Source organism: Leptosomus discolor, chromosome 3 (genome assembly GCF_034619465.1).
Source record: "Leptosomus discolor isolate bLepDis1 chromosome 3, bLepDis1.hap2, whole genome shotgun sequence".
In the NCBI taxonomy this organism is placed as follows: domain Eukaryota; kingdom Metazoa; phylum Chordata; class Aves; order Leptosomiformes; family Leptosomidae; genus Leptosomus; species Leptosomus discolor.
The window spans coordinates 69,104,654-69,132,265 of NC_141393.1; the positions used below are offsets into that span (position 1 = coordinate 69,104,654).

At 58.4% G+C, this 27,612-nt stretch overlaps 2 protein-coding genes across 2 annotated transcripts; one reads left to right on the top strand and one right to left on the bottom strand.

The window, feature by feature from the left end:
• Positions 1-741: 741 nt before the first annotated feature.
• KIAA1614 (KIAA1614 ortholog) lies at positions 742-9,326 on the top strand. Its single transcript, XM_086463047.1, has 12 exons — positions 742-849; positions 1,020-1,130; positions 1,276-1,342; positions 1,395-2,030; positions 2,657-2,720; positions 4,000-4,164; positions 4,686-5,917; positions 5,994-6,117; positions 6,850-7,090; positions 8,309-8,421; positions 8,578-8,762; positions 9,133-9,326. The coding sequence occupies exons 1-12, from the start codon at positions 742-744 to the stop codon at positions 9,324-9,326; spliced, it is 3,240 nt and encodes a 1,079-aa protein (XP_086319173.1).
• A 3,670-nt stretch (positions 9,327-12,996) lies between these two features.
• Positions 12,997-25,353, bottom strand: STX6 (syntaxin 6). The gene is made up of 8 exons (XM_086462544.1): positions 25,319-25,353; positions 22,764-22,933; positions 22,064-22,158; positions 20,219-20,281; positions 17,857-17,979; positions 16,414-16,520; positions 14,704-14,798; positions 12,997-13,103 (listed from the first exon to the last, which is right to left on the bottom strand). Exons 1-8 carry the CDS (start codon positions 25,351-25,353, stop codon positions 13,027-13,029), a joined length of 765 nt encoding a protein of 254 aa, XP_086318670.1. The 3' UTR covers positions 12,997-13,026.
• Between the last annotated feature and the right edge of the window lie 2,259 nt (positions 25,354-27,612).

Here is a 27,612-nt window from a genome sequence, read left to right on the forward strand (position 1 = left end):
CAGGGTTTGGCCTCCGGGAAAACAGGAAAATTTAGCAGATCTGCAAACGTGAGGTGCTCGCAGGAGGGTGCCTGAGTCCGGCAGGCTTTGCTGCCGCTCTGAGGGCCGTTACAGAAAACACCCCCACCCCGGCGGGACCACCGTCTCCCTCCTTTTTGGGCCTCCCGACGCCCCAGCCGCCGGGGCGGGGTGCACCCCTCCGGCACCCTGCACCCCGGGGCGCGGTGCCCCGCGGCAGGCCCGGGGAGGGGGGCTGCCCCCGCGCCCCGCTCGCCCCCCACACCCGCAGCCCGGACAAAGGCCGTTCCCGAGAGGCGGCCGGGCAGCGCGGGGTGCGGGGTCCCCCCTCCCGCCCCCGCCATGGCGTCGTCCTTTGGGTTCGGCGTCGGGGCTGGGGCAGGGTTTGGCTGGACGCCCCGGCATGGAGGAGGAGGAGGAGGAGGAGGGGGCGGCCCGGGCAGGAGGCAGGGCCGGCCGCGGCCCCACAGCCCAGCCAAGCGGCTGAGCGCCGGCTCCGCTGAAGGGGCCGGGATTTGCTGGTTTGTCCTTTTTTTTTTTTTTCTTAATTTTTTTTTTTTTCCCCTCCCTGCTTCCTTCCCTTCTTCCGCCTTCTTCTCCCTCTTCCCAGCCCTCTCCTGATGCTGCTCCGGGGGTAAGGACAGCCATCGCCTCCCGCCCGGGGCCCCGTCCCGCCTCTGCTCTGCCCCGGGGCAGCCAGGGGCTCCGGCGAGCCGGGGGGTGATGGGGCCGGGAGGGGGGCCGTCCCCAGGCATGCCCCTCCAGCGGTACCAGTGGGGACGGGATGCTCCCGGCAGGGTGCGGGGGGGCCAGGAGGCCGGTGGAGGACGAGTGAGACGTGTGTGGCCCTGAAGCCGGGGCAGAGCCGGGGGCTGCTGCCCGTTTGGGGGCACCGTCGGCGAGTGGCCCCCGTGAGGGATTTCTGTTCTGGGGAGTTTGGGGGCCCTGATGTGGCTCAGAAAGTGCCGGTTCCCTCCGGGCCATCTTGCTGGGTGCCCCAGGGCACCCGAAACAGCATGGGCAGGCGCCCGCCCCCTCCTGCTCAGCCCCCGGCCGCCCGCTTCTTCGGGGAACCACCGCTCCCCCGTTCCCCCCGCTCCGGAGCGATGCTGGTACAGTGGCAGTGCTCTGGGTGGGTGGCCTCCTGCTGTGCCTCGTGCCCCTGTTCCCTTCCCCGCCGGGCTGAGCGTGGCAGTGGCATCGCCTGTCTTTGCCCGCTGGGCACAGGCACCACCGTGTCACGTCTGCTGTCCGCAGAGCCTCGGGCAGGCAGGAGCGATGCCCTTGGCAGGAGGCACCGCGGTGGGTGCCGGGGAGGAGGAGGGTGAGGGCAGCACGGGGGTTTGCCCACACATCCCTGGGTTTTCTCCCCATAGGGTGCATGGAGGGGGGCTCTCCTGCTGAGACGCGGCGGGTGCCGCGGCCCCCCAAGCAGCACGGCCAGAGCAGCAGCCGAACCCTTGCCCTGCTGGAGCACCCTGAGGCCTCCCGCGGCCCCCACGCCATCCTGGAGAGCAAGGTGAAGGCGCTGAAGGAGAAGCGGGGGGGCGGACGGCCAGGGACCCCCGCAACTGCCCCTGAGCGCCCCTTGTCCAAGAAGCCCCGGCCACGGCGGGGGAAGCCAGGGGCGGACGTGGCGGCGGTGGAGCCGCGGGCTCAGCTCCGCACCTACCTGACGGATGGGCTGCTGGATGGTGGGGAGCCTGTGGCTGGCGGCCCCCTAGCCCCGGCACCCCGCGCTGGCACCCCGGGGCTCTGGCGGGTGCCAGCACCCAAGGGAAACACGCCGGGAAGCACTGAGCTCTCCTGGGACGAGGGCAATGGGTCCCAGAGTTCTGCCGTCCCCCGTGAGAAACCCGCCCTGGAAGAAGAGGCACGAACCCCACCACAGGACCGGGGGCATCCCTCTGTGTCCCACGTCGCAGCAGAGGGCTGGGAGAGGCTCTCGCTGGCCGAGCGAGTGGAGAGGAACCGGCGGCTGCTGCAGGAGGTGCTGGGCCTTGCTGCGCCCGGTGCGTATTTTGGGCAGGTGGCAGCTGTTTTGGTAGAGCCAAGGGGAGCGGGAAGGAAAAGCTTTGGGGTGAAGAGTGTCATCATCCAGCCTCCCATGCTGCGGGCACAGCTCCGTGCTGGTTCACACCCCAGGGCTGTCCCATCCCCCACGGGTGCTGCATCCCTTTCACTAGCAGCTGTAGGAGATGCCTGCAAACAAAATGGGGCGTTTCTTCACTGGGATGCTCTGGGTGCTGCTGGTCCCTTCTGGCATCCTGGTGAAGAGTTTGACTGCTAAAAGTAAGAGCAAGAAACTCACTTTCTGGGGCACTTGGGGTCTGCAGGCATCATCTTCCCTTCACCAGCTGTCACCAGAAAAGAGAATTAATTTCTCCTTCAAAAGCGTCTGCCCCAACAACGCCATGGTCCCCATCCCTGCAGGCGCACCCCATGCCGGGTGCTGTTGCCTCACATCCCCCTCCTTTGGGGTCTCACCAGAGCCGAGCAGCTGGGATATCCCTGAAAAGGGTGTTTGTTAGGGCGGGCTGAGCTGTGGGGCTGGGGGTACAGGCAGTGCTATCGAGAGGGGCCAGGGTGGGGGTCGCAGTCCAGCCAGGCTAATGCTTTTCCCTGTCCTGTATTTCAGAGGTGCCAGCGAGCGATGGGGACTGGGACTCGGGGGTCTCGCTGCAGGATGCTGAGAGCTGCAGGTAGGTCAGTCCCAGTGTGGCAGAGACGAATGTTTCCCTCTTTCCCTCTCCCAAGTCTTGTATTTTAAATGCACCCCACAAAGTGGCGCTGGGTCTTGGCAGGGCCCTGGGGAAGGGCTGTGGGAGTGGCCCCCCAGTGTGGCAGCCGGTGGGGGGAGTGTGGATGGGCTCTGGCGATGCTTCAGTGAGGGTAGGGCAGGAAGGTTAGGCTGAGCCAGGTGTCCGTGTGGTGTTTGGGCACGGCGGGTCCCCACCAGGACCCCAGGGTGGGAAGGGAGCTGGGGAAGAGGAGGGGACAGAAATTTGCTCCAGGTGCTTAAGAGGATCGAGGCAGCAGGCATGTGTAATCTTGTTGGACTAATGATAAACCTTAGAGGTACAGACTAAAAATATGGAGGTGGGACAGGCAGGTGAGCTGGGTGACAGCATGCGGGCTGGGGAGCAGCACCGCGGGCTTGGGGGCTGCGTGGGGGAAACAAGTGAGTGGGGAAGACCCCTGTATTGTGGCTACTCGTTATCAGCAGTGGCAGCTGGGGTTGATCAGTGATGGCTGGGTGCAAGGCACAGCCGGGGATGCTGTGCTCCCTGTGAGCAGGGGCTCCAAAAACCCATGGGGAAGCCTGGACCCCCCATGGTGCTGCACAGGGAGCTTTCCTGGGGGCCTGCGTGTGCCCACCCTCCTGCCATGAAGAGGTTAAGGCCAGACTCCCCAAAGTGACTGCCTGAGCTGATTATTTTAATCAGGGGGATTAGGGCCATGGCCAACGGGGAAGGCAGCGCTGGAGTGGGGCTGTGCCCTCCTGTAGCTGATGGATCCCCCACCCTGCAGCTGGTGGGGCAGGGGGGCCAGGGGCTGTGCAGGAAGACCCCCTGCAAGGAAGGGAAGGCAGCTGGGTCTGGGGGGGTCATCCTAAACCTACCTGCGTTCACATCACTGTGGGATTTACATCAGCGGGGATCAGAAGCAGTGCCTGCCTCAGTTTCCCTATCCACCTCTGGGATACCCATGGTGCAAAGCCGCCTCGGCTGAGCTGGGGCCAAAGCTGTGTGGGCGCTGAGCCTCTCCCTCCAAAGTGCAGGGTGCGACCCCCCTCCTCCTGCCTGGCACTGGGGGGTACAGGGGCTCTCACCTGGCTGCCCCCCAGGGTGGCAGCCAGCCTGCCCGTGAATAGAGGCCAGGCCCCGTTTTCTCTGGGCAGAGCAGCCTCGTCGTCACTGTTAAACCACGTCTAATCCCTGTTATTTTTTCCTAATCCCCCTCCCCGCTGCGGGGCTGCAGGGCCTTTGTCCCCGGGCAGGAGCTCGAGCTGAGCCCGCGGCACGAGCAGGCCAAGCAGCTGCTGCAGCGTGCCCGCATGAAGGCTCGGACGAACCCCCTGCGCGCCAGCCACGACATCCTCCTCCTCCCCACCGCCGCCGCCGCCACTGCCCTCCCGCACCCCAGGTCAGTGCCAGCCCCGCGGGCCGTGTCCTGCCTCCCCGGGCACGCGTGAGGTCTTTGCAACATAATATTTGGGCGGTGTTTAATTGCATTTTATGGCAATGCGAGGTTATTAACGGTGTGCTCCTGGCTGGCTGGCAGGATTGCGGTTCCCAGCCGATGGGGAGTGCCTCCCTGGGGGAAGCTGGGTGCTGGAAGGCTGTACCAAAGCCACTGCTCGCCGTGTGTGCCGGATCATGTGCAGTTTGGTGTTCCCAGACTGATTAACCACGCGCTTCGGTGCAGGGGAAGGGTGATGGAGGTCGGGCTGTGGCAGCGGGGCGTTGCTGCAGCCTCTTGTGATTTTGGCTTCAGGCAGAGGGCTGGAGGGGATCTGGGTTGTACGCTGTGGTGGAGCAGCGGGTGGACTTTCCTCCTGCCCCATCTTCTGCACTGTGTTTTCCCCCTCCTGCCCTGCTTTCGCGAGGGAGCCAGGCAGCCACTGACGCAGCTCGTCCGTGTCCGTCTGTCTGTCCCCATGTCAGGGAGCCCAGTGGGAGGCCGAGCATCGCCCCACGGGACGGTGGGAGCCTCAGCGACTCGTCGAGCGGGGAGTCGAGCTGTGGGCAGCCGTGGCGGCCACGGGGACCGTCCCCATCCCGCGTCCGCTTCGAGGACGAGTCGGCCCGCGACGCCGAGGTGCGGTACCTGGAGCGGCTGCAGCTGCGGCACCGGCGGGCTCTGAGCTCTGCTCTCTCCTTGCCGGAGCCGGCTGACAGGGCCAGCCAGCCCAAAGCCCGGAGCAGCGACCTTGTGGCCGGGGGCAAGTGCAGTGCCTGTGGCTCCTTCCTCGGTGTTGCCGCCAGCCGGGGCTCAGACACACCGGCAGCCACTGATGCAGCCAAAAGTAGCCCTGTGGCACAAGAAGGCACCCCGGGGGATACCGGAGGCCTGAGCGCAGCACAGCCAGAGCCCAAAACCAGGGCTCTGGGCCCCCGGGGTTCCCCACTGTGGATCCTCCCCTCCCGGCAGCGCATCCACACAGAGAAGATCAAGGAGACGTACATTGGAGATGTCACCTACATCGATGAGGTGGACTCGGCCCTGGAGAGCACCGACACCTCTGATGGCTGCCGGACAGATAGCGAGGAGACAGGACCCCACAGCCCCCACCCGCGGGGACACCGGGACACCCGGGCTCGCGGGCACAGGGTCCCCCATGCTGCCCCACAGCCAGAAGCGAGGGCTGGGAAGGGGACATGTGCGGTCAGCGGTGGCCCCCGCACAGCAGACGGGGGCTCAAGTGGTGCCACGAGCCAGAGGGAGGCTGCTTGCCCCCCACCGCCGGGGAGAGGCAGCATCTGGGAGGACGGGAACCCCCACCGGCGTCAGGAGGGCAGTGAGGGGGTGGGAAACACCTCTCATGCCCCACAGCAGCCCAGTGAGCCCCCAGAGCCCTCCTCGCAGCTGGGGGCTGGCACCCCCATGCCAAGCACCCGCCTTCCCACTCCCCCTCCCACCAGAAAGGCCTGCTCCCAGGTGCCTTGCAGGAAAACTCTCTTCTCCAGTGGCAGCCGCCGGGCGTCGAGCCAAGGAGCCCAGGGCACAGAGCCCGATGGTGGGAGCGCTGCACCCTCCCAGCCTGGGGGCACGGCAGGACCAGGGGAGCGGCGGGGTCCCTGCAGCCCCAGGTGGCTCCCAGGGAGCCCCCTCCGTGCCTTGTCCACCAACAACTGCAACAACACCCACGGGCAGGACCCACCGGGGATGGGCACAGGTAAGACATCCGTGCACGGGCATGTCTGGGGGATCCCCAGTGAGACGGGGACGTGACTGTCTCACTGTGGTTACAGGGGCAGCATCCCACCCCAGTGCTGGCCTTGTCACCCCTGCACCCCAGGAGGCTGTTCGTCCCCCCGGGGAAGCTGCGGGGACGCCCGGAGCGCAGCGGCACCTGGCTGGGAGTGTGGCACACGGGTGAGTGAGAGCGAGGGGCCACCGGCATCTTGCAGCACACGGTGGGTGCTGCAACCCTGAGCATCCCTCCTCAGCACAGCAGGATGCTGCTGGGCTGAGCCCCCCACCTCCCAGGCTTTCCAGTGGAACTCTGCCTTTTGGCACCAAAAACCTCCCAGGAACCACAATATGGGGGTGACAATTTTGCATGTGTGTTCAAGTGGGTGTGGGGGAGGTGCGTTTCATCCTGCATCTGGTTCTGCCAGGGATGTTGCTGTAAATGTGATGGTGGGTGACCTTGGAGGGTTTTAGCTCAGTGCTAGGTCTTCCCTTTTGGGTAAAATCAGTTGCTAAATACTGCCAGCCCTGGGGCTGCCTTGGGGCTCACTGAACACGAACCCACTGGACCTGTGCCTGGGCGCAGCATGCCTCAGCCGGGCAGGAGGGTTTGGAGGTGGCATGGGGTCTTTCAAGCCCCTTGGCAGGATGCGAGCCCTTCAGGCAGAGAGCAGAGGAGGTCTGAAAGATGTTAAGCCCCTGATATTGTGGGGAAGACGGGTACGGAGCCCTTCAGGTCGCTTTGGTTTGTGAAGCTATCCCTTGAGCATGCTGGGTTACTGCTGTGAGGAGGTGGCTGCACCCCAGTCTCACTGTGCACCCCAATTTCACCGTGCTGCAGCTCTCAAGGCTGCGAAGGTGGGTGCAGGACCTACCCCCAGCCCCGAGGCAGCTGCCAGTCCCGCTCCCCCCTAGGCATGTGGTGGATGACTATCGTCCCTCTTCATCCAGGGAGCCGGGGCGGCCGGTGAGCCGCAAGGGCAGCAGCGCTTCAGCGTCGGGGCTGAAGAAGCTCCTGTGCAGCCTGAGCCAGAGCACCAAGCAGCGCCTGGGCCGCTTCCGCTGCTACAGCATGGAGCAGCTCCCAGCCCCCGGCAGCATCCCCCCGCACAGCCCTGGCATGAAGAAATCCCCTTCCCTGCAGTCCCTGCAGCTGGTGAGCCGAAATGTACCCCCTATACGGGGGGGCAGGGGGACAGGGACAGGGGTCCCACAGGAGGGAGGGGTGCTGGGCTGGGGTAAAGCATTCCTAAGTATTGCTTTATGACCCTGATGGTCCCAGGGGGATGTGCGGGCATGTACCAGCCCAAACCTGCTGGGTTTGAAATGCCCAGAGCCAAACTGAGAGCAGCCCTGCGGAGAAGGACTTGGGGGTGCTGGTGGATGAAAAACTGAACATGAGCAAAAACACACGCTCGCAGCCCAGAAAGCCAATTGCATCCTGGGCTGCGTCAAGAGAAGTGTGCCCAGCAGGTCAAGGGAGGGGATTCTCCCCCTCTGCTCTGCTCTGGCGAGACCCCACCTGCAGTGCTGCGTCCAGCTCTGGGGCCCCCAGCACAAGACAGACATGGACCTGCTCAAGCAGATCCAGAGGAGGCCATGAAGATGATTGGGGGCTGGAGCACCTCCCGTGCAAGGACAGACTGAGAGAGCTGGGGTTGTACAGCCTGAAGAAGGCTCTAGGGAGACCTTCTAGCGGCCTTCCAGTGCTTAAAAGGGGCTACAGGAAAGGTGGGGAGGGACTGTTTACCAGGGAGGGTAGTGATGGGATGAAAGGTAACGGTTTCAAATTGAAAGAGGTTAGGTTTAGATTAGGTATTAGGAAGAAATTCTTCACTGTGTGGGAGGTGAGGCACTGGAACAGGTTTCCCAGAGACGTTGTGGCTCCCCCCCTCCCTGGCAGTGTTCAAGGCCAGGTTGGATGGGGCTTTGAGCAACCTGGTCTAGTGGAAGATGTCGCTGCCCATGGCAGGGCAGTTGGAGCTAGATGGTCTTTAAGGTCCCTTCCAACCCAAACCATTCTGTGATTCTGTGAAACTGGGAGTGGGAGGAAGAAGGAAGGAGTGGAGGAGGTGGTGGTGGAAGAGCAGGTTTGGGAAGGGGAGATGCGGTGATTTGGTTTGGGGTCATGGCGTGTGTCCCAGCCAGCTGAGCAGCGAGGTGCCTCCCCAAAAACCCTGCTCCTTGGGTGGGTGTCCTGGCTTGGGGTGGGCAACACCATCTTATCCCTCCTCAGTGGTCATTTGGGGAGGCCTCCAGTGGGGGAACAGAGGTGTGGGATGCCCCCCACTCCTTCAGCATATTAGTAGGTGAAGGACTGTGGTGCTGCACAGTGTTCATGGTTGTCCCATCTCAACCGAGTGCTTTTCCCCAGGTGTCACCCTTCTGCGAGCCCCGAAAAGCTGCCTCTGTCCAGAGCCTGCACCCACTCCTGGGCAAGGCACCCCGTGCCAGTGCCTACCTCCTGCCCCAGACTGCAGCCGACAGGTAGGACAGGGCCTGGCACGTCCCCATTGTGCCCAGAGAGGCTGTTCTGGGGTGCTCAGTCACATGGGGTGGCTTGATGCAGCCAGGGGTCCCATCACCTCGTCTCCAGCAGTTTCAGGGGGGTCCCCACTTACCCCATCTGCCCTCTCCCTGCAGGAAGGGGGGCTCTGGGCCGCGCCGCTCGCTGAGCGTGGAGGACATCGGGGCACCCGGCCGGCTGCGTGCGGTGGGTCGTGTGGTGGAGATCTTCCCTGACGGCACCAGCCAGCTGGAGCTGCAGCGGCCCCCCCATGGCGCCTTTGGGTTCTGTGTCACCTCCGGGCATGGCCGACCTGACACAGGTATGGTGGGGTCACCCCAAAGCGTCACACGAACCTTAGGGGAGGCACAGGACGGCCCCTCTGCGGTGGCTCTTGTTGCTCCCCAGAAGCAAGCTTGGGGATGGGCGGAGGGGGCTGCTCCATCCCCGCTGAGCCCCAAAGGGGTGACAGCGGATGGGGTGATGCTGCCACATGTGGCTTTGGCCACGCACAGTCCCATGTGTCCATCAGTCCTTGGCTTGGGACACGCAGCCTGTCCCCAAAGGCCATTTATGGCGGATTTGTTGCTGTGCACAGGCCCAGTGTGCAGCCCTGGGCACCCGCGGGGTGCACAGCCGCGGCCATGGGGTGCAGGGTGGGGGGCGCTCACCCACCCCATCCCTCTCCACAGGTGTCTACGTACAGGAGATGGCAGACGCCGGCACGGCCAAGCTGTATGCGGGGCTCCTGGGCGTGGGGGACGAGATCCTGCAGGTCAACGGTGCGGCTGTCTCGGGGCTGGGGCTGGCCCGCATCCGCGAGCTGCTGCTCCGGGCGGACACTCTGTCCCTCCGTGTCCTCAGGCACCGCCCGGCACCCCGGTAGCCCCAGCACGGCTCCTGGGAAGCCTGGCAGGAGGAGGATGTCCTGGGACGCTGCAGGATGGCGTGGCACGGACCAAGCTGCCCCGTGGCACCAGGACCTGCCCTGCTCTGGTGCGATACTTGGCTCCTTGCTGTGGCAGGGGCAGGCAGGTTCCCCAGCCCCCTGGGAGGCACAGCGGGACCAAGGACCTCTCCCCAGGCAGTGTGCAGTGTCTCCAAGGGGGGGACAGGGGGACAGCCCAGCCCTGCCATCGAGCCAGGGTGGGTCTGTCCTGCTGGGCACTGGGGCGGCCAGTGTGGGGATGCCCTGTTTCTGTGACCCCAGGAGCTGTGGGTTTCCCTGCCAGCGCTGGAAACCTGTGCTCGCAGCTGATGGGTTTCTTTTAAGTTATTTCAAACTGAAAAAAAAAAAAAAAATTAAAGAAAATGTAATAAGGAAACACAGTGCCCTTGGCTTGTGGGTGGCATAGCAGGGCTGGGGTGATGCTTGCTGGTGTGGGCTAGCCAGGGGTGGGGGACATGCCCCAGCCAGGGTGCTGGGGACCATGCGGGTGCCTTCACGTGGGGCTGAGCCCCCCAGGGCTGCCATAACCCCACAGTGGGTGGCTTTTCCAGGGCGCTGAGTGCGTGTCCTGGCTGCGGGCTGGCAGAGCTGGAGTGCTGAGGGCAGGAGGAGCAATTTGAGGCCCAAGGACTCATTTGTCTGTGGGGTGGGGAAATGGGGACAGGGCCATGAGCCTCCTGGGGCCAATGCTGCTCAGAGCTGTGCTGGGGGCACCGGGGGGCTCTGCCCATCGCCCCCCCCAGGCAGCCTGTGTTCCAGGGGGAGGTCTCTGGAGCTTTGCTGCCTGCTTTTCCATGGCCCAGTCGCTCTTAACAGCTGCCTCCTGGCCATGTTGTGGTGCTGGGCAGGCAGACGGGGAGCTCGGCCACCTGCACTGCTCCTCGAAGAGCAGAACCACCCCCTGTTCCTGCCCCAGGGAGCAGCACGGTGCGCTGGGCAGGGGGGAGCACAGGGTGATGGGGCTGCTCTCCTCTTCCTATGAGCACTGCCGGGACAGCAGCAAGTATCTATCACTGATCAGAGGGGTCTGCGCTCCTGCGGCTGCTTTTGGTTTTGTTTTTTTTTTCCAGCCACGGAAGGGGAAACTGGTGCTGTGGCGCCGGGATGGCTGCACTGGGACAAGCCATGGCCGGCGGGTGGAGGCGGCACAGCAGCAATGCTGCCCTCTGCATGGTGGTGCCCCCACATCTGGGCACCAGCTGCCTGCAGCAGCCCCCACATCTGGGCAGCAGCTGCCAGTGGCGCAGAGCGTACCCCAGAAACTGCAGCTGCCACTTACACCTTAAAAGCCAGGAAGGTGATGCCTGGCAAATGCTGGCGGGAGCTCTTGCTGCCACCCAGCGCTGGGAGACCCCCGGCTTGTCCCGGAGCGAGGGCCACTGCGAGAACGACCAGTGATCTCTGCTGCACCACGCTGGGCAGCGGCAACGCATTTATTTAGTGTGAAAGGGAGGGGCACCACCAACAACCGAAAAAGCAACTGTACACAGGAGAAGGGACCAAAGACAGTTTGGTGGCTTGTGGCAACGCCAGCAGCGGGGCCACCCTCCGGCAGTATGCCGGACTAACGACGGAGCGATCCCGCACGGAGCGCTGGGAGTCATTCCCGGAGGATGCGCAACCACACTGAAAATAATGTGGGGATCGGAGGAGTGCCAACACCGGCCGGCGGGGAGCCTGGCTCCCTGGCCGGACCCGCGCTCCCAGGAACCTGCTCTCGGAGAGGTCCTCGGCCCCAGGAGCCGCACACACACTGCCACAGCCAGCCCTGGGAAGGAGGCACCGCGTACGTCTCGCAGCGTAACCCACAGAAATGGGGCGCTCTGTGAGGATCACGAGCAACCGCTGAAATAATCCGCGCGGGTTGGAGCGAAGGGCACGTGTGCGGTGCCGACGACAGCACCTGCCCAGGCACGTGGCAGCCGGCTCGGTCTCGCCCCCCGTCCGGCGCCCGGCTGCAGAAGGCATGCTGCTGCGGCTGGCAGCACCCTGCGGCTGCGGGGGGGCACGGGTCACGCAGCTGCTTGAAGGGAGCCACAAACCCGGTGGGGAGGAGTGTTCAGTCCAGGCTCAGCATCCCAGAGGTAAAGCCGTCTGGGGGTGAGCTTCCTGCTCAGGGAGGATGATTTTCAGGGGTGACTTGCAATTTCAGCAGAAGTCTTAGCGTCAGCACCAATTAACTTCCTCCCTCAGCCCCATCTGAGACCCAGATGGGAGGCACAAGCCAGCCTGTCCCAAGTCTTCTGGTGTTTGCAACTTAAAATATGGGCGCAGACTTTAGTAAGAAATAGGTTTTGCTTTCCTGAAGAGTCATCCCGTATCCTGCCATTGGTATTTCCAGCACAAAAATCCTGTCTGCATTTCTCCCCAGTGATACTGCCAGGGTGAGCTTTGGTATCAACCACCTGGCTAACTCCTAAATCACTGTATGAGGGAGACAACTAGGCCATCTGACACTGCTGGGACAACTCGAGTGACAAACAACTCAAAGGTAACAAAAGGACCAGGAAAGTAATACAGAAACATGACCTCGCTTTGAATCGCCTGCCTTTGGGTTGCTTACAACAGACATGTTCAAAAAATAGCTGTTGGGAAAAATTAAGACATACTATTTACAAATTCATATGCACTTAAAATACGTAATTGAGCCCTATTCCTCTGATAATGCATGTCGAGAATGTAGCTCAGTCAGTCACCAAAAAAATCTTTAAAGTTTTTTTTTTCCTTAAAAAAAATAAGTTATTTTAGACCTGACAAATCACTTGCCAAAGGGAAGCAGCTGTTAAACAGAAGCAGTTACTCGGCTATACAAGGGCAAAGAAAGCATCAGTCAATGAGCTTTAGAGGCTTGTATAACGGAGGAGGAATTTTAAATGCTTTAAGAAACTCACTCTCCAGCTAATGGTTGTTTGCCAGCTTTCAGCATGCCTCCACCCCAGTTTAAAGCTCTGGGGTTTGCAGCCGTGCCCGGCCGGCCGGTGGCAGGACACACGCCCCACGGCTCACCTGCCAAGGGCCGGGGGATGCGAAGGCGCCGCCGCAGAGTCACCGCGGCATCTCGGCAGCAAGTCAGCGGCACGGAGCCGGTCCGTGGGAGGAAGGCAGCGCAGGGTGGGGGAGTTTGGCCAGGGGTCCCCTCTCCCGCTGTGGCTGCGTGGGGTTTCACGCCGCCACTCCTCCCAGTAATGCTTTTGGCTGGCAAGCACCCGTGGGCTGGCGATGTGGTTTGTAATGCTCAGTGACTTAATTGAACTCCTCCCCCCCGTCCCGTTCTGCCCAGGGCTCGCTGCTCCCTGTTCGCGTCCGACCGCAGGTGGCTCGGGACCGCTGCAACTGGCTCCTACCTGCGCGGGGTGGAAGCGCGGGGGTCAAGTCCCCCTCCAGCTGCCTAGGTCCAGACCTGGAGCCCAGGTCCAGATCACGCTGCGCCAGGGGAGGAGGCAGCTCCAGTCCTCCACCACCTCTCCCCGGGGCCAGGTAAGACGCCAGCAGAGCTGAACCGCAGTCCTCCAAGGAGAACGGTGAGAGCCGGGTGCAGGCTTGCTTTCTGTGGGCGGACGGAAATGGTGAGAGTTTTATTTCCCCATGCTACGGAGGCGAGGGGGCGGGGAGGGGGCGTCTGAGGAAGTTCAGTCCATCACAGGATGAAAAACAGGATGAGCACCACCAGCAAGATGATGAAGAGGATGATAATTGCACACCACTGCCGTCGATCTGGAAGGAAAAGGAAGCATCAGTATTCCTGTTTTAACAGGGAAGGAAATTTGGGGGGGAGCTTTCCTTCACTGTACTGCTAGGAGCCAAATTTAAGTGTAAAGAAGCCATAAAAACCCAAAGCAGCGGCTCCTTTGGCAGCATTGCCCACTGCAGCCCACAGGGCAACAGTGTTTCTCCTCCAGGATACATCTATCTTTGGGGACAGCTGTGGGAATTTTGAGGCTTCTCCCCAACCAAGTTCAAACAGATTGGATAAGCTGGTTCAGAAGCAATCCAGAAGAAAGCAGAGGGCTGCTTCGTGTTGCCGCTCATTCGTGGAGTAACCTGTTTGCTAGAGGAACAAGAAGGAGTCCAGTGAAAGCTGCTCAAGAGCTCTGCCAAGGAGACCCTGTGGCAGCTCCCCTTAGGACAGTGCCAGGAACAAGGTTCCCCTGGATGTCTTTACACCTTGCTGGCCTCGTGCACGCTCTGCAGAGGCTCCACGCTGCACCGCCTCTGAGAGCTGCTCTGGGTCTGTGGCCACGCCTGCGACGGCACAGAGAAAGCTCCTGCGAGACAGGGCTGCTGGCACCCCCCAGCTGCCGGGCACAGCGGCGACCCCAGGAAGAGCCCTCCTGGTCAGCCTCGGCACGCCTGGCGCCAGGGACAGCAGAAATGCTCTTTCCCAACTCTCAGAAGCGCTCTGCAATGATCGAAGCGTTTTTCCCAGAGGAAAGGGGAGATACACAAGGTTTGCCAGCGGTTGTGCTACCACTGCGCTACTAGTGACCCAAAGCGCACTGTCAGCACTCCAAAGGGTCTCTCCGGGGCCGTATTTCCAAAGCCTCATAAATCCTCCGGCCAGACTAATCCTGCGGAGCAGGAACTCTTCTCCTCCCCACTCGCTGCTGCCTCCACAAGCTACCCGAGCACCCACGGGAGAGGGGTAACGGAGGAGGCGACTGCCGGGCGCACCGCCAGCGCTCGGAGAGGGGAGCCAGCGGCGGGGACTTCCCGGCAGGCACGCTGGGCTTCCTGTTTGCTCTGCCCACAGCCCTGCCAGCCCACCGGCTGCAGGCACAGCCTTATAAGGAGTCTTCTCCTGGGTTCAGCCTCCCCCTCCTGTGCAGAAATCAGAAATCGCCTCTGTGCTTTGCCAGCTGAGAGATGTATCTGACCAACAACAGGCCGGCAGGCCCCAGCAGCCCCAGGGCAGGCGGGACTGGGGAAGGGGCTTGTCACAGGCAAGTGTTTGGTGTGGGGGAAGCCACACGTTTTGTTCCACAGGCAGCCCGGGAAACCGCAGCAGAGGAGGAGGCTGCAGAGTTTCTCCTCCTACCACCTAAAGGGGGATTTTCCCACCGTGGCAGTAGCAGCATAAATAGAAAGGCATCTGCAAATAAAACAAAGGCAAAGGACAAGCTGCAGAGCAGCGCCTGGGCAAGAGCAGCTGCAGGGCTTCGAAGTGTTCCCCGTTTCAAGCACCGAGAGCTGCTCCCTCCCCTCTGTTGGGGTCTGGGCTGGCCGTCAGTGGGTGGGAGCACGCGGCGCCCCAGCCCAAAGATCCAAGCGCTTGTCTCTCCCTTTCCAGGACTGGATCCCACTTCCCAGGACCTACCACTTGTCATGTGAGACACTTTGGCGAGCTTCTTCATGACATTATCAAGCCGCGACTGAGTGCTGTCTAACTCGTGGGAGAAGTCATCCAGCATCCTGGGGACAGAGAAGCACAGCACGTGTCAGGAAGTGGCACGTACCTTCGGGATTTCTACGCGCGCACACACACCAAACAGAAACACTGGTGTGATCAGTGTATCACACCTTGGCAGAGAAAATTAACATGGCCAGGTCTTCTGAAAGCACCCAAGGGAGGGAAAATAACCTGCTGAAGCAGCGGTTCTGCTTTGGTGGGAAGTGGGAAGTCATTTGGGACTCCTGTCAGACTGGTCCCCCCTGTGTGTTTGCAGCTGAGCTCTATGCACCCCTGCAAGGTGAGGAGAGTGGGGTTTCCTCCTTTTAAGAGGAAAGTCTCACCTATAATCTGTGATTAGCAGAGGCTGCTTAGAGAGATCTAGGTGCCAGCTTGGACTTTAAAGCTCTTTTCTTGTTCAGGGCTTGCAGTTGAAGCTAAAGTCTTGTTCCAGTCATGTATCAAGCAGGAATGAGATTTGCAATTGCTTTTAAGGTGCTTTTTAAGCTCTGCATGGAAGTTACCCCTCTATTTCCTCCACACAGCAACTGTAATGAACCTGAAAGCCTGTGCTTTGTCAATGCCAAGAACCCATCTGAAGAGAATCAAGGTATCAATCCAATTGAATCCAGCCAGTGGGACTTTAAAGCTTAATACATTTAAAAGGACAGCTTCCTTCATTTGGAGTTCTAGGGCACTTGTTAAACCTTCATTCAGTGGGGAAAAGGAAAGGATTGCAAAAAAGTCATTGCAGCAGTTATCTGCTATTGTCTAGCAAGCACTGATGGCTTATGTGATGACCTGGAAACGGACCTACCACACCGATCTGCTTCCATGAGATCAGAAGACTCTCACACTGCAAGACTTCATACGGGAGGTGGGTTTAAAGTTCCTCCTCTCCATCAAAGAAGACATCACTTCACAAGGGGCACAGCCCTTCCAGCCTCCTATCAGCCAAACAAGGAGGGGTTTTAGGCATGAACCCTTCAAGCCTCCCTGGAAGTGGTGGCTGTTAGCTTGCTTAACTGGAAACTTTATGCTCTTGTTTGCAAAGGACTAGAATTGGGAAAAAAAAAAAAATCTAATTTATATGTAAATGATGGATGTAAACTACTTTGCGAGCTACCCTTTAACCCTTTGCGTGGGTGAGGGTTATTTTTAGCTTGAACTATGAATAGCAGCCCTGTACTGCATGTTGCAGAGTGGCAAGGCAGAGCTAGGAACTCCCAGGTCAGTTATCCAGGGGCAGCAGAAAACCCTGTGGAGCAGGAAAGCACCCAGTATTCCCATTACACAGCCTCTCGCTTTCATCTGTTGGGTACTGCTGGCTGCCTGAAGCCAAGGAGCTAACTGTGTGCCTTAGGGGGGGTGTGTAAAAGGAGAGAGAAGAAAAGGTAAACTGGCAGCTAAGCCTGCCCTAGGTGCAGGCTTTCAAATGAACGAGGCTGCGGCTGGATCCTTGCAGGCCGCAGTAAGAAATGTTTTCCAGTGCCTAAAATCAAAGGCCAGCTAGGAGAGGCTGCCTGAGAGACTAATAAATTCAAGGCCCTACCAGCGGCAGAGATATGTGTGTGAGGACCTCCAGCTGTGTTGCAGCCAGCCCCACACTGAGATTTTGGCGCCGTGTCTCACACTCACACTGCTTGCTCCTCCAGCTCCCCGCCGATGCGCTGGGACATGTTCTTCAGCACCCCGATGCTGCCAGAGACCAGCTCCAACTGCTCATCTTGCTGCTCCACAATCAACTGCAGCCAAAGAGAAGAGAAATGGGCAACTACAGGTCTGCCGCCTCCTGCAGCTGTGTCAGAGCCAGCCGATCGGGTGGACAGGCACTGGCTGCTTGGCCAACATCAGCTGGAGAGCCCAGGCACAGACCTAAGTCACCAGGAACGAGGACCACATTCCTAAGAGACGCTGGAGAAGCGACAGCTGCAGGAAAGCCTCCCCAGCACAGCATGCCCATGGCACAGCAAGCTGCAGTCTCCTGACATCCCTGCAAATCCAGCCTCAGCTCAGCCATGCTCCCTCCCTTCCCTGCTGCACTCACTGCTAAAGCAGCACTTGAAAGCCACGGGGGCTGGTCACCAAAACCTCCACAAGCCACCCTGCCCGCAGCAGGTACAGCAGTGGGCACCGGGGAGCCACGCCGATGCTGCACCTGGGAAATGCAACCTGGAACATGCTGCAGCTAACAAGGGGTTAATGCAAGTAAAAAGCTGTTGCAGCTTCTACAGCTAAAAATAGCAAGCCTGGCTCTGAATGTGCCAAAGGAATAGGTCTGCGGATGTTTCAAGTCATTTTCAGGGCACAGTCACGCTAAGGATTAGACTTACCCTAGTTACCTATTTCTGAATCTATTTATCTCCCTAGAGTCACTAGGTAAAAGCCGGGGCGGTGTCACGGGTCAGGAGCTTTAGCAGAGTTTGCCACCTCTGAGAAGCCGCCTGACTAAAGGCCCGTGTTTGGGTGGGCTGCTGCACACGGGTCTGCACTTTGCCCAGGAGCTTCTCCGGGAACTTCTCCAGGCGACTCCCCTGGCAGCGGGGAAGCACCTCGCCAGGGGTTCTCGCAAAGCCCTCACACAGGCTTTCTCACGAATCTCATGTTGACAAAGGCAGGAAAAGGAAGCAGGCACGTGCTCCTGCTCCTAGCCTCTTCTGATGAAGATGCACACAAACAACAGCAAACACCAGCTCATTTTTTAACCAGGGGAAGTTGCATAAGAGAAACGGGCTCTTTTCTGTTTGCAACATTTCTGCTCTTCCAAGAGTTTCAGCAATCCTTGTAGTATTAAAGCTGAGCATGCTACAGCTTCCAGATCGTGTTTGCCTTCTGTACAGAGCAGCAGACCCAAGATTCAAGAATTAAAAACTCTGTGCAAAGATGCATCCAAAACTGTGCTGTACAGGAAGTGCAAGCACAGGTCTACGCTGCACGCAGAGAAGAGGGCTGTCAGGCTCCGCGATCGAGACCAGCCAAGGGCTGGATTTTTTTTGGCTCCTGCAGCCTGTACCTCATCCTCCCCCCGGCACCCATTTGGCAAGCAAAGCTATTTAGCCCGCATGGTGCCAGCTGCCTTACCTGTTGTTGAGCTTGCTGCTCCTCGATGAAGTGTGAATTTGCTAATTGCAGCTCCCGGTCCAGACGGCTGTATTTGTCAGGTCCAGAGCTCCAACTCTGACTCCCACTTTCTCCCAGGAGCGCCTAAACAGATGCAGAAAGTCCTTAGCAACACCCTTATGTCTGCTCACAGCCTGTCTACAGGGTGTAGTAGGAAGGCAGACATGGCAACACTCCTCCTGTACACACGCATACAGCATCCTTTTCCTCCTGCTCTACTGCTACTCAGCCAGAGTGCTGTCATGAACCAAAACAAGGCAATGCCAAAATACCCGCCTGGGAAGTCTCTGCAGCCTGATATTGCAGATATGCCTCTCCAGCAGCAGGAGCGCTGGAATGCAACGGACAGACAGCGTATGCAGGAGGTCTGCAGAGCACAAAGGACCAGCAAAGGTCTGACCAAGAGGCAGCACTATGTGCTACGACACGTAAGCTGGGAAGTATCTGGATATGCTGTGTTAATAGATGTAAAGCTCAAACTGAACACTGTGCTACTAATCACAGGGGCTTAAGAGGGTCTGGATAAAGTACTTAACCAGTTGAGCTGACAGTAAAATAGTGCAATATATAACCACAGCAGTGTTGCATCCTCATGTTCTTTGATTCAGGCTACCTCTTTCTCCAGCACATTGTTCAGTTGCCGGCATACAAGATTACACTTGCTACCTGCTCTACAGCCCAAACAGAGAGGCTTGTGCCAAGCCCGCATGACTTTCCAGCTGAGTAAAGCTGGTCCCTGGAAGGGGTATAACACGAGCAACAGATGCTGGAGAACGAACACGGCCCGCAGGTGAGGAGCTGCACCCTGCAGCGCTACAACAGGTGAGGGAGCTCTGCCCACCAGCATGGAGGCAAGGCCGACTTGCAACGAGACAGTCTTGCAGCTTCTGGTTGTGGGCAGGAGGGGACGACCGAGTATTTGTGAAGAACAGCAAGACAATGACCAGGCTGCTCCAGCAGGCTAAAAACAAGACAGTCTTTACAGTTCATCTGCCTTACGAGGTTCAAGGAGGGGTGAGGAAAGCTGACGGACCGACCGTGCAGGAAGCCAGCAGGACCTCTGGCTTTGCCCCCGAGACACTGAGCAAGCTCCTGGTTCTCTCCAGTTCGTGGCAAGCGCACTACCGCTTATTTAATGTGGTGCACTGGTTTTGCTGCAGCGTCAGGAAGGCCTGTTTGTCAGCCTCAGCCTGTGAGGGCCAGGTCGCCAGCAGCCAGCCTCTCGCACACAGAAGCACGCTGGAAAAGCTGCTGCAGCCCAGCCTAGCACAAGCTTCGTGGTCTGGAGGGAAGGCGAGGGGCTGGGGAAGGGAGAGGAAGACGGCAAGGGGAAGTCAGTTTTCCTGACCAGATGTTGCCACGTGAGCTGGGCCATATGGTCTCCTGCAGCTAGCAGGAACTTCGCAGAAAAGAAAGCAGCAAAAGGCAGAGACAGCTACAGACTTGTTTAAGCAAGGGTGTAAGGGACTTTGCTTCTTCAGCTGTTTGCCAAGCATGTCAATCAACCCCGTAACAAGCTCAGGAATCAGCTCTGTGCTTCTCAGTAGCTTGTTGCAGTTTGTCATTTTTGCCACAAGTGGCAAGACTGATGCAGCCAGGTAAGTTCCTCATACAAAGTGCAGCTTTTACTGAGGCAGCTCTGAGATCTCCTTACAGCCTCCCCGTCGGCTGGGGAGGAGCACAAGCCGCATCTATTTCTATTCCTTAGATTACAAGTGCAGACAACTGAGACTCCCTGAGCTTCTTTTATCTTCTTACACGGCTAACTATTACGAGAGGCAGCTGTGTGAAAGGATATTGCAGCATCTCAGCTCCTAAATACAGCGGAGCGCAGGATTACATTCACTGACATGGATTCTAAGTCTGAGGAGGAGGGAGATTCCCCTTCCCGCGGGATGATGCAACACTAACAGTTGTACACAACCAGATCTGAAGACACAGATGGCAAGTGCTGACTTACGGCTTTGAGAGGCAGGCTTGGAAGAGGGTGGCAGTACTGTGCCTGCGAGAACCAGCTCTCTCAGATCAGCAAAACAGACGTGGTTCAAACATGCAGCTTTGCACACAAGCCCCTTCCCAGAACAAAGGTTTTTAAGGGGATGAACTACAGACAGGGTATATGTTGTAACCATAGCTTTTATGCAGTTTTGATCAACACTATACGCTCTACCTTACGATGTGGGGCCTCAGAGTAAGTGAAAATGGAAGTTTCAGCTAACACATACCTTAAAACCACAGCTGCCAGAGCTGATAAATCCTCCTCACTCCTTAAAGTACCAAACAGCCACTGCATCCACTCAACTTGCCCATTTCTGGTTCTCACCTGCCTGTTTTTTCTTTCAGCCAGTGCTTGCATGGAGGAGTTTGACATCTGATCCTTCATTTCCTGTTTGTTCAATGAAAGAAGAATTATGTGAGCATTGGATTTGAGGTGACAGGCAGTTTCAGGGTGCTACAGGACTCTCTATGACCAGCAAGGCTGCTTTAGGGGCAGTGAGGGAAAGGAGATTTTATTTGAAAATGTACAGTTGTGAAGAGTCTGGAAGGATATTGTAGAAAGCTTCATCGCAGTTCATCGTTTTACTAATACTAGAATCTACGGCAATGGGATATTTTGAAAATATTCCTTATTTACCACTCGTTTTATTCCACTATAGCCAGAAACATTTTGATTTGTATAATATTAAACTAATGTTCCCATTAATAGACCACAAGGAAGAGTCATATTCTTCGAGGTCTTGGAAGCCTGTAACCCCCTGCACTTTATTCGCAGTTGCATCTGGTTTTATGCTGCATAGGACAGGACAGATTTCCTGCCTGTGGCTACGCTCTCCGACTGTGCCTACATTTTCTCTTTTATCAATTAAGTTTCGCTGTGGAGTTCCCGTTGAAGACTGCTAGCCACAGAAGGCTCCTCATCATAACGTAAAGTAGTCCAGTTTTTACAGGGTGGATTACCAAGTAGTCAATATGATCCAGCAGAGATTGATCCATCATTACAGTTCTGATGTCACCAGAAAATTCAGGTATGTTTTACTGTTCAGAGATCTGTAATACATCACCCAAGGCCACCAGATCCCACTCGGTTCCTTCTCACCGGCTAAGGCACACTGTGCTGTGCGTCATGAATTCTCCCCTGGAAACAGGAAGTCAGCTGCATAAGGCCACTAATGAATTTCATTTAACAGTAAGGGACACTGCTCCAAAACCCATTAGCCAGCAATTTTCAGCCAGGAAAAGAGGACCACAGAGCAGGCTTGTCTGATCCTGCCCATTTGGGAGCGGACTACACGGAGGACAAGGCAGCGAGCACACGCCTGCTACCAGGGCCCAGCGTGGTTTCAGGATCAGCTCCCAGGCAGCAAGCCTTAGGAACTGCATCCAGACCGCAGGACCGCAGGTAGGGTAACAAGCTTGCTGCCAGCCACAGCAATGCACTTGGTGAAACAGGAACATCACAGTCACGAGGGGCAGCAGAAACTAAGCTACACTCCATGTAGCTAAATAGAGAAGAAGCATCTTCCCTAAAGCTTCACTGCCTGGTAACAAGCTGCTAGTTAGGAAGTTCTGTCCCTATTAATATTACCACCAAGTTGTTAAAATCCTCCTTTTGCTTCTGAAGTGTGAGCTTAAACTAAAAATAAATCTTCCCCAAGTTAAAAATAAATCGAGTGGTTGTTTGGACTGTTCCGTAGCAGTAGGAAGTTGAAGTCACCATGTCAATAATGCTTTAACCACCTATCAGTGTTCAAAGTGGACTCTGTTTTTGAAAACTAGCACTACAAAAGCACGGGACAGTCGCGATTTCCTTCAACTCCGAAGGGAGGCTCCAGCTTTCCCTGCATTGCAGCGGGGTCTTTACTCTTCCTTCTCAGTTTCTGTAGGTTCCCAAGCCTGCTGTTGCAAGAGAGGTGTGAAGACTTAAAGGGGCAGCAGCAGAAAAGCAGGGTATGCCATGGGGTGCCTGCATCCTCACAGCCCCAAATCCATCTGGGCAGCCCCAGGAGGGAGCATATGGGGAAGAGGAGGAAGCCTAAGAGAGCAAGTAGCACGTTTATTCTCTGCTCTCCACTTTGGCACAGAAATGGCCAAAAGCTTTCCTTTTCTTCACTACCTAATCCCTCCCCCTGCCTTCCCCACACTCCCACCCCAAGCCCACGTTCCTTACCCTGACCACCTGCCGCGTGCTGGTGATGAAGGCTTTCCTGATACCCAGCTCTGTCGCATCGAGGTTGAATTTCCGCGGGTTTGCCTCAACAATGCGTAGGCAGCGAGTCAAGGAGCCCCCGTCAGCGGTGTCAGGCGCGCACAGAGATACACAAACCCCGAGCGTGCCGCAGTGGGGGTCTGACACATGGCCATTACACCGTGCCTCTTCCCAAAATTTGATTAGCAAAGTATGAAACACTGGAGGAAAAAACAGGCACAGCAGGAACATACTGTGCAGGACACGCACCAGTGTGAGGTTTCTCTCTTGTGTTTTTTTGGTTCTCTGATGCTGCGCAGCGCTTTCAGGAGCGTTCAGATGAACACAAGGGAAAAGGAGTATTTCTGGAAGCCAGCCTAGAGTATGACTGACTACACAGAAATCCAAATTTGTACAACACAATAGGCTTTCTAGAACAAAGCATCTTAGAATATACCTTGTCAAAAGGAAAACAAAAAGGCAAAAGGAAAAGCCTTTTGCTGAACACATTTGCCTTAATTCCTCAGTTGCCGTTTGAGAAAAGCTGATGTAAATGTAAAATTCAATCCCAAACAGTCCTGGTTTCTGCAAAAAGTAACTACTGGCAAGCACTGGTACTCAGCTATTTAGTACAACTCGGGAACCGCATGCCCCCACCTCCAAAGGACCACAAAAAGGATATTAATTGTTTCATCCAAGTCTTCCAGGTCCCACTCGATGCTGCGCAAGTTGTTCCTGAGCTCATTAGTGGTCCAGTCAATTTCTTCTCTTGTCGCGATGGACGGATCTTGCAAGAGCTCTGTCCACCTCTGGAAGAGGCCCTGGGCAGTGTTCACGGCTTTCTGCACCTCCCTGCAGCCGGGGCGATTAAAGAGAAGCGAAGGGATTACCATCAGTTGCTCTGCAGCAGTCATGCCAGAACAGCCCCACGTCCAGCCAAGCACGGAAGCACAGCTTTCTCCCAAACATATTTCCTTCCAACGACTTTTAGTTTATTTTGTAAAATAAGGATTTGCCCTGCCTGCTGGACAATCCCGTCTCTTGTTGCAGCACTAAGGGCTGAGCAGCAACAACTTACAGGTCAGCTACTAACGAAGGGACCTATTTCTTTAGGGGAGGTTTCTGTCAAGTGTCACACAGGCAAGCCAGGGCAGAGTGTCTGAACAAGGCAGCTCTTTGGCAATTAATGTTTTGCATTCCTCTCAACAGCTTTCCTCTGAAGATTCTTGACTACCTATGTAAGATACCCCAAGGGCACACAGAATTACAGGAACTGTCCCCACAAGACAGCCAGGCAGACTGTTGAGTGCAGCATTGTTTATTTTAATGCAGCATTTAAAAAATACACAGCTCTACGACGCTGGCTTAGGGAACTGAAGTCTTTTCTGCTGCTCTAAGCATTTTGGAGATGAGTGCATTCACAGCACGGGAAGGCAGGCTTTGCTGACAGCACCGAATGCTGCTTTGATGGTTTGGGGCAAGTGGGTCTGTAAGTCTGGGTCACGGCCCATCAGCATGGTTATCTGTATTGACGGACTCTGCTGTCCTGAGCCATGAACCGCTCCCCCAGGTTCATGGGAAGCCAAGACAAGGGACGCAGATGAGACCAGACTTTGCTGGTGTGAAAGGTGGCCACCACGAGCCCAAGAGCTTGCACACAGCATCCACGTAAGATGCAGGTGTTTATCCCCAGTGAAGGAAAGCACATTGTCAGCAGGGGAAGCCCAGGATGGATGAACTGAGCCCACACCCTGCAGGGGTGCCAGGACTGCAGCTCTCTATGGTACAGCATGGCCTGAAGTCTCAACTTTGCTGTTGAAGCTGCAGTCTCTCAACACCCTGATGTGTGTCCCTCCTCTTCTCTCACGCCTACAGCTCTGGGTCTGCCACATCTAGTGCCTTAAAGTCAGCAGCCTGCACTGAGGAACTGGCAAGCTTTGTTCCCTCCACTACTTGCTAGCAGAAGTTTTGGGTTTGTTTTGGGTTTTTTATTATTTTTTTCATATAAGCATGCTTTGAGAAGTACCCACAAGCAGGAATTTAAAGCAGAGCTGGATGTCCTCCCAAGGGAGGAGTTACAAACACCAGGAAAGCAAACTAAATGCAACGCTGGTGGCTCCACCACCCCAGCCCCTTCCACCCTGACCTGCTGGGTAATAATTAACTATGGGAGCGGCAGCACATCCCCTCTCCCCTCCCAGTCCTTCCCTGCACGGTGCAGGAACCTCTCTGGAAAGTTTGACAGGACGTTTGCTCCCCACCCACAGCGACTTGTATTTTTTCCCCTTAGCACCAGTTCAACCTGGCAGAGTGATTCACTTTCCCTGGCTGCACCAGCGTCCCTTCCCACACCTCTTGCGCTCACACGGCTTTCCCCACCGTTCCCCTACGAGCACCTCCGCTGCTCCCGAGCGTTGTTTCACTGTGATGTGGGGCAAGTGACCAGCTCGCAGCAGAAGCTGAAGCTGGCCCCAGGGTGGTCTTTAGCTACTAACGTGTTTTCACTGTATTAATCACAATTTTCCTTTCCTCCTGCCTCGGCCACCTTTGGTTTGCGTTTGCCTTTGTTCAGGCTCTTCTCTGCCTGCTTCCTCTCATGGCCACCGTCCATGCTGCGGTTTCTTCCCCAGCTTGGTCCCTGCTCCTCTCCATCTTTCCACCTGGACACCACGACCCTGGCTTCTTGGGGATGCCACCCACCAGCCAGCCCTGCTCTGCCTGCTGCAGGGCGACATTTCCCAAGCCACTGCCGCCTCGCTCCGACGGCGGGGACATCCGGGCAGGCTGTCCCCCAGCTGTCCCAGGGTGCCGGGCGCCGCACCTGCACCCAAGGCAGCGCTGTACCTCCCGCTTCCCTGCCCGTACCCGGGGCCGCACCTACAAACCTCGGGCTCTCTCGGCCCGCGGAGCGGGGAGCGCTTCGTGCGGGGAGGCCCGGGCGCGTCCCGGCACCTGCCCGGCACAACGCCTCGCCCCGGGGCCTTCCGCGCCTGGCCGTCGACGTCGGCCACTCCAGCAGGGCCCGCGGCCGCCCCAGAGCCCCCCCCCCCCCCCCAACCGCAGACGGCGGGGGACGGGGGCGCCATTTTCCCCCTCCCCGGTCGTCTCCCAAGACCCCCTCCCCCAACCGCCGCTCACTCGCTCCCCGGGCCTCCCCTGCTGCGGGAAGGCCGTGCCCAGCCCCCCCGCGCCCGGGGACGCCCCCGGCCCCTTCCAGCCCGGCGGGGCGGCGCTCACCCCTTCACCACGAAGAAGGGGTCCTCCATCGACATGGCGCTGCCGCCGCCGCCGCCGCCGCGCGCCCCGGCCGCCGCGCGCCGCCCGCCACGCCCCCCGCCACTGCCACGTCCCGCCCCTTCGCCCCGCCACGCCCTCGCCGGCGTGCGGCGCGCGCCTGCGCACAGCGCCGGTGGGGCGGGGCATGGGGGGCGGGGGGGGGAGTGCGCAGGCTGAGGTGGCGTCGGAGTCGCGGAGGCGGTGGCGGCCGGTTGGGGGAGCGGGACCGCCTCGGCCGGGCCGCCGCTATCCGGGGGCTGCCGGGGCGGGGAGCGGCCCCCAGGACGCTGCCGAGGCGGGGAGCAGCCCCCGGGAGGGGTGTGCTGCGAGGGCGTGGGGCCGTGCCGGCTCTTCCCGAGGGCTCTCCCAGGCCCGGCGAACCTCCGGCCCGCTGGGCCCCGGGCAGCCCGTCAGCGCTCGGAGGCACAGCGTCCCTCTCACCCCTTGGCCGCCGCGATTCATACGTGCCGGCTTCTCGGCACTGCGTGGGAAGGTTCTGTGCGGGGGCTGGGGCGGCCGCCTTGTCCTGGCCGCCGGGTCGCGGTCCTTCCTAGGGTGTCTGGCAGGGGTGGCTCAGCCAGGCTGTGTTCCCGCCCGGTGGGGGAGGAAGACGGGGAAAGCGACAGCCAGTCTGCTGTGCTCCCGCTACCCTTCCTGCCTCCGGAGCGAACAGGCACCGCTTCCTTCCTCCTCCCTTCTGCGGAGCGAGAACAGCCCTTTGCCGCTTGGCTTTTGTCCATCCCAGGGTGAGACCCCCACCGTTCCCTCGCTCCCCTTCTCTTAAATCTCTGGGCTCCTCAGTAGCCTCTCCCAGCTGTGAGCACAGGTAGCACTGGGCTTAGAAAAGCTGGCGGGAGGGGAACGGTGTCTGTGCAGTGCTGGGGGATGTTCCAGTATACCCACAGCAGAGCTCCCTTGTGCAGCACTCTGCATGGGGGATATCCCTGCGTTAGTCCCGTGGGACAGGCAGGCACGATGGTCAATTTTGCAGAGGCTTGGCCAGGAGTAATCCCCCAAATCTTTGACCTCTTGACTGAAGTGCGTGTCCCTGCCTGCGCTTTCTTCACGTGGCTGTGGTCCAGCATCCCTTGCAAAGGCAGTGCTGGTTCACTGAGGGAAAGAGCACAAACCTCCCCATTTGCAGAGATGCCTCCTCAGCATGTGAACTGGATACCTCACTTTTGCAATCGCAGCAGCTTTACTCATGAGTGTGGGGTGGGAAGGCTGTGGCACATGTAAAACCAGTTTCTGCGCTTTGCAGGGTGAGAAAGCTGCCTCCTGCTCCGGCCAGCCCCACGCCTGGGAAGCCACAGCTTGCCAGGTGTGGTGCAACAGGCAGCAGCTTTAGGGCTTGCGTTTGCTGGCCCTTCCTTGCTGCACCTTGGACGGCTTGTTTTCCACGGCGGCAGGTTGCGCGGGGTCCCTGCCAAATGCGCTGTGCTGAGCGCAGGGAGTTCCCTCCAGGAAAAAAGAGAGTGCCAAGGAGTCACTGGGCCAGTTTGCCCCTGTCCCCCAAAGACCTTGTACTCCACAAAACCTCACGATCCTCCCACGATTTCCACCTGTGCTTCACACTCTTCAGAGCTCCCACCTTCCCTATTGCCGCCATTCCCCATGCTGTGCTGCAGCCCTTGTCTCCTGCTCTGGCAGCTTTGGGCTTCTTGCTGGGATAGAGAAGGAAAACCGGTGCGTTTCCAAGCACAGGGAAGGAGAGCTGCGTGGCAGTTCTGGTTTCAGATGCCAACAATATCCCAGCAGAGGCCTGGTATTTACTGGTACCCACACTGGCTCTCCTTCGCATGCTGCTGCGCTCTGCAGGGACAGCGTTTCCCCATGGGCTGTGCCTGAACGACTCGCGTACTGCAGATGGGCTTGGAGATGGCGGGTTGTCCCGTGAAGCACAGGACACCGTAACTCACCTGTCCGAACACGCGCCCTCAGTGGAGACACCCCTCTGACGCAGCTCGGTGAACGTCGTAGCCTCATTGCTCTGTGTTCGGAGCCTCCGAGGGATTCGGTTGTAGTAGACAGGGTGCTTAAAGACATGGTGTATTCTGAGCAGCACACTGAACGTTGCTGGGGTTAGATTTGCTCAAGCACTCATGAAGGTCTAACAGGGCAACTCGCAGTGCTCTCCTTTCAGCATGCCGAGGCTGCGCGGTTCGGCTCACTCTCACCAAGCGTCCCCTGACACCTTCACCGTGCTGGGATGAAAAAAGGAAAAGCTCCCATAGTCTCTGTGAGTTACTAGCTAG

What these genes read in the sequence shown, in the direction of transcription:
- STX6 (XM_086462544.1), bottom strand. Translation starts at nt 25,353, where the DNA reads ATGTCGATGGAGGACCCCTTCTTCGTGGTGAAGGG. An exon ending in GCACGCGGCAGGTGGTCAGG is followed by an intron (nt 20,282 to 22,063) that starts GTAAGGAACGTG and finishes TTGAACAAACAG; the next exon opens with GAAATGAAGGATCAGATGTC. An exon ending in GAGCTGGAGGAGCAAGCAGT is followed by an intron (nt 14,799 to 16,413) that starts GTGAGTGTGAGA and finishes CTCTGTCCCCAG; the next exon opens with GATGCTGGATGACTTCTCCC.
- KIAA1614 (XM_086463047.1), top strand. Translation starts at nt 742, where the DNA reads ATGGGGCCGGGAGGGGGGCCGTCCCCAGGCATGCCCCTCCAGCGGTAC. An exon ending in GCTGGGCCTTGCTGCGCCCG is followed by an intron (nt 2,031 to 2,656) that starts GTGCGTATTTTG and finishes CCTGTATTTCAG; the next exon opens with AGGTGCCAGCGAGCGATGGG. An exon ending in GCATGGCCGACCTGACACAG is followed by an intron (nt 8,763 to 9,132) that starts GTATGGTGGGGT and finishes CCCTCTCCACAG; the next exon opens with GTGTCTACGTACAGGAGATG.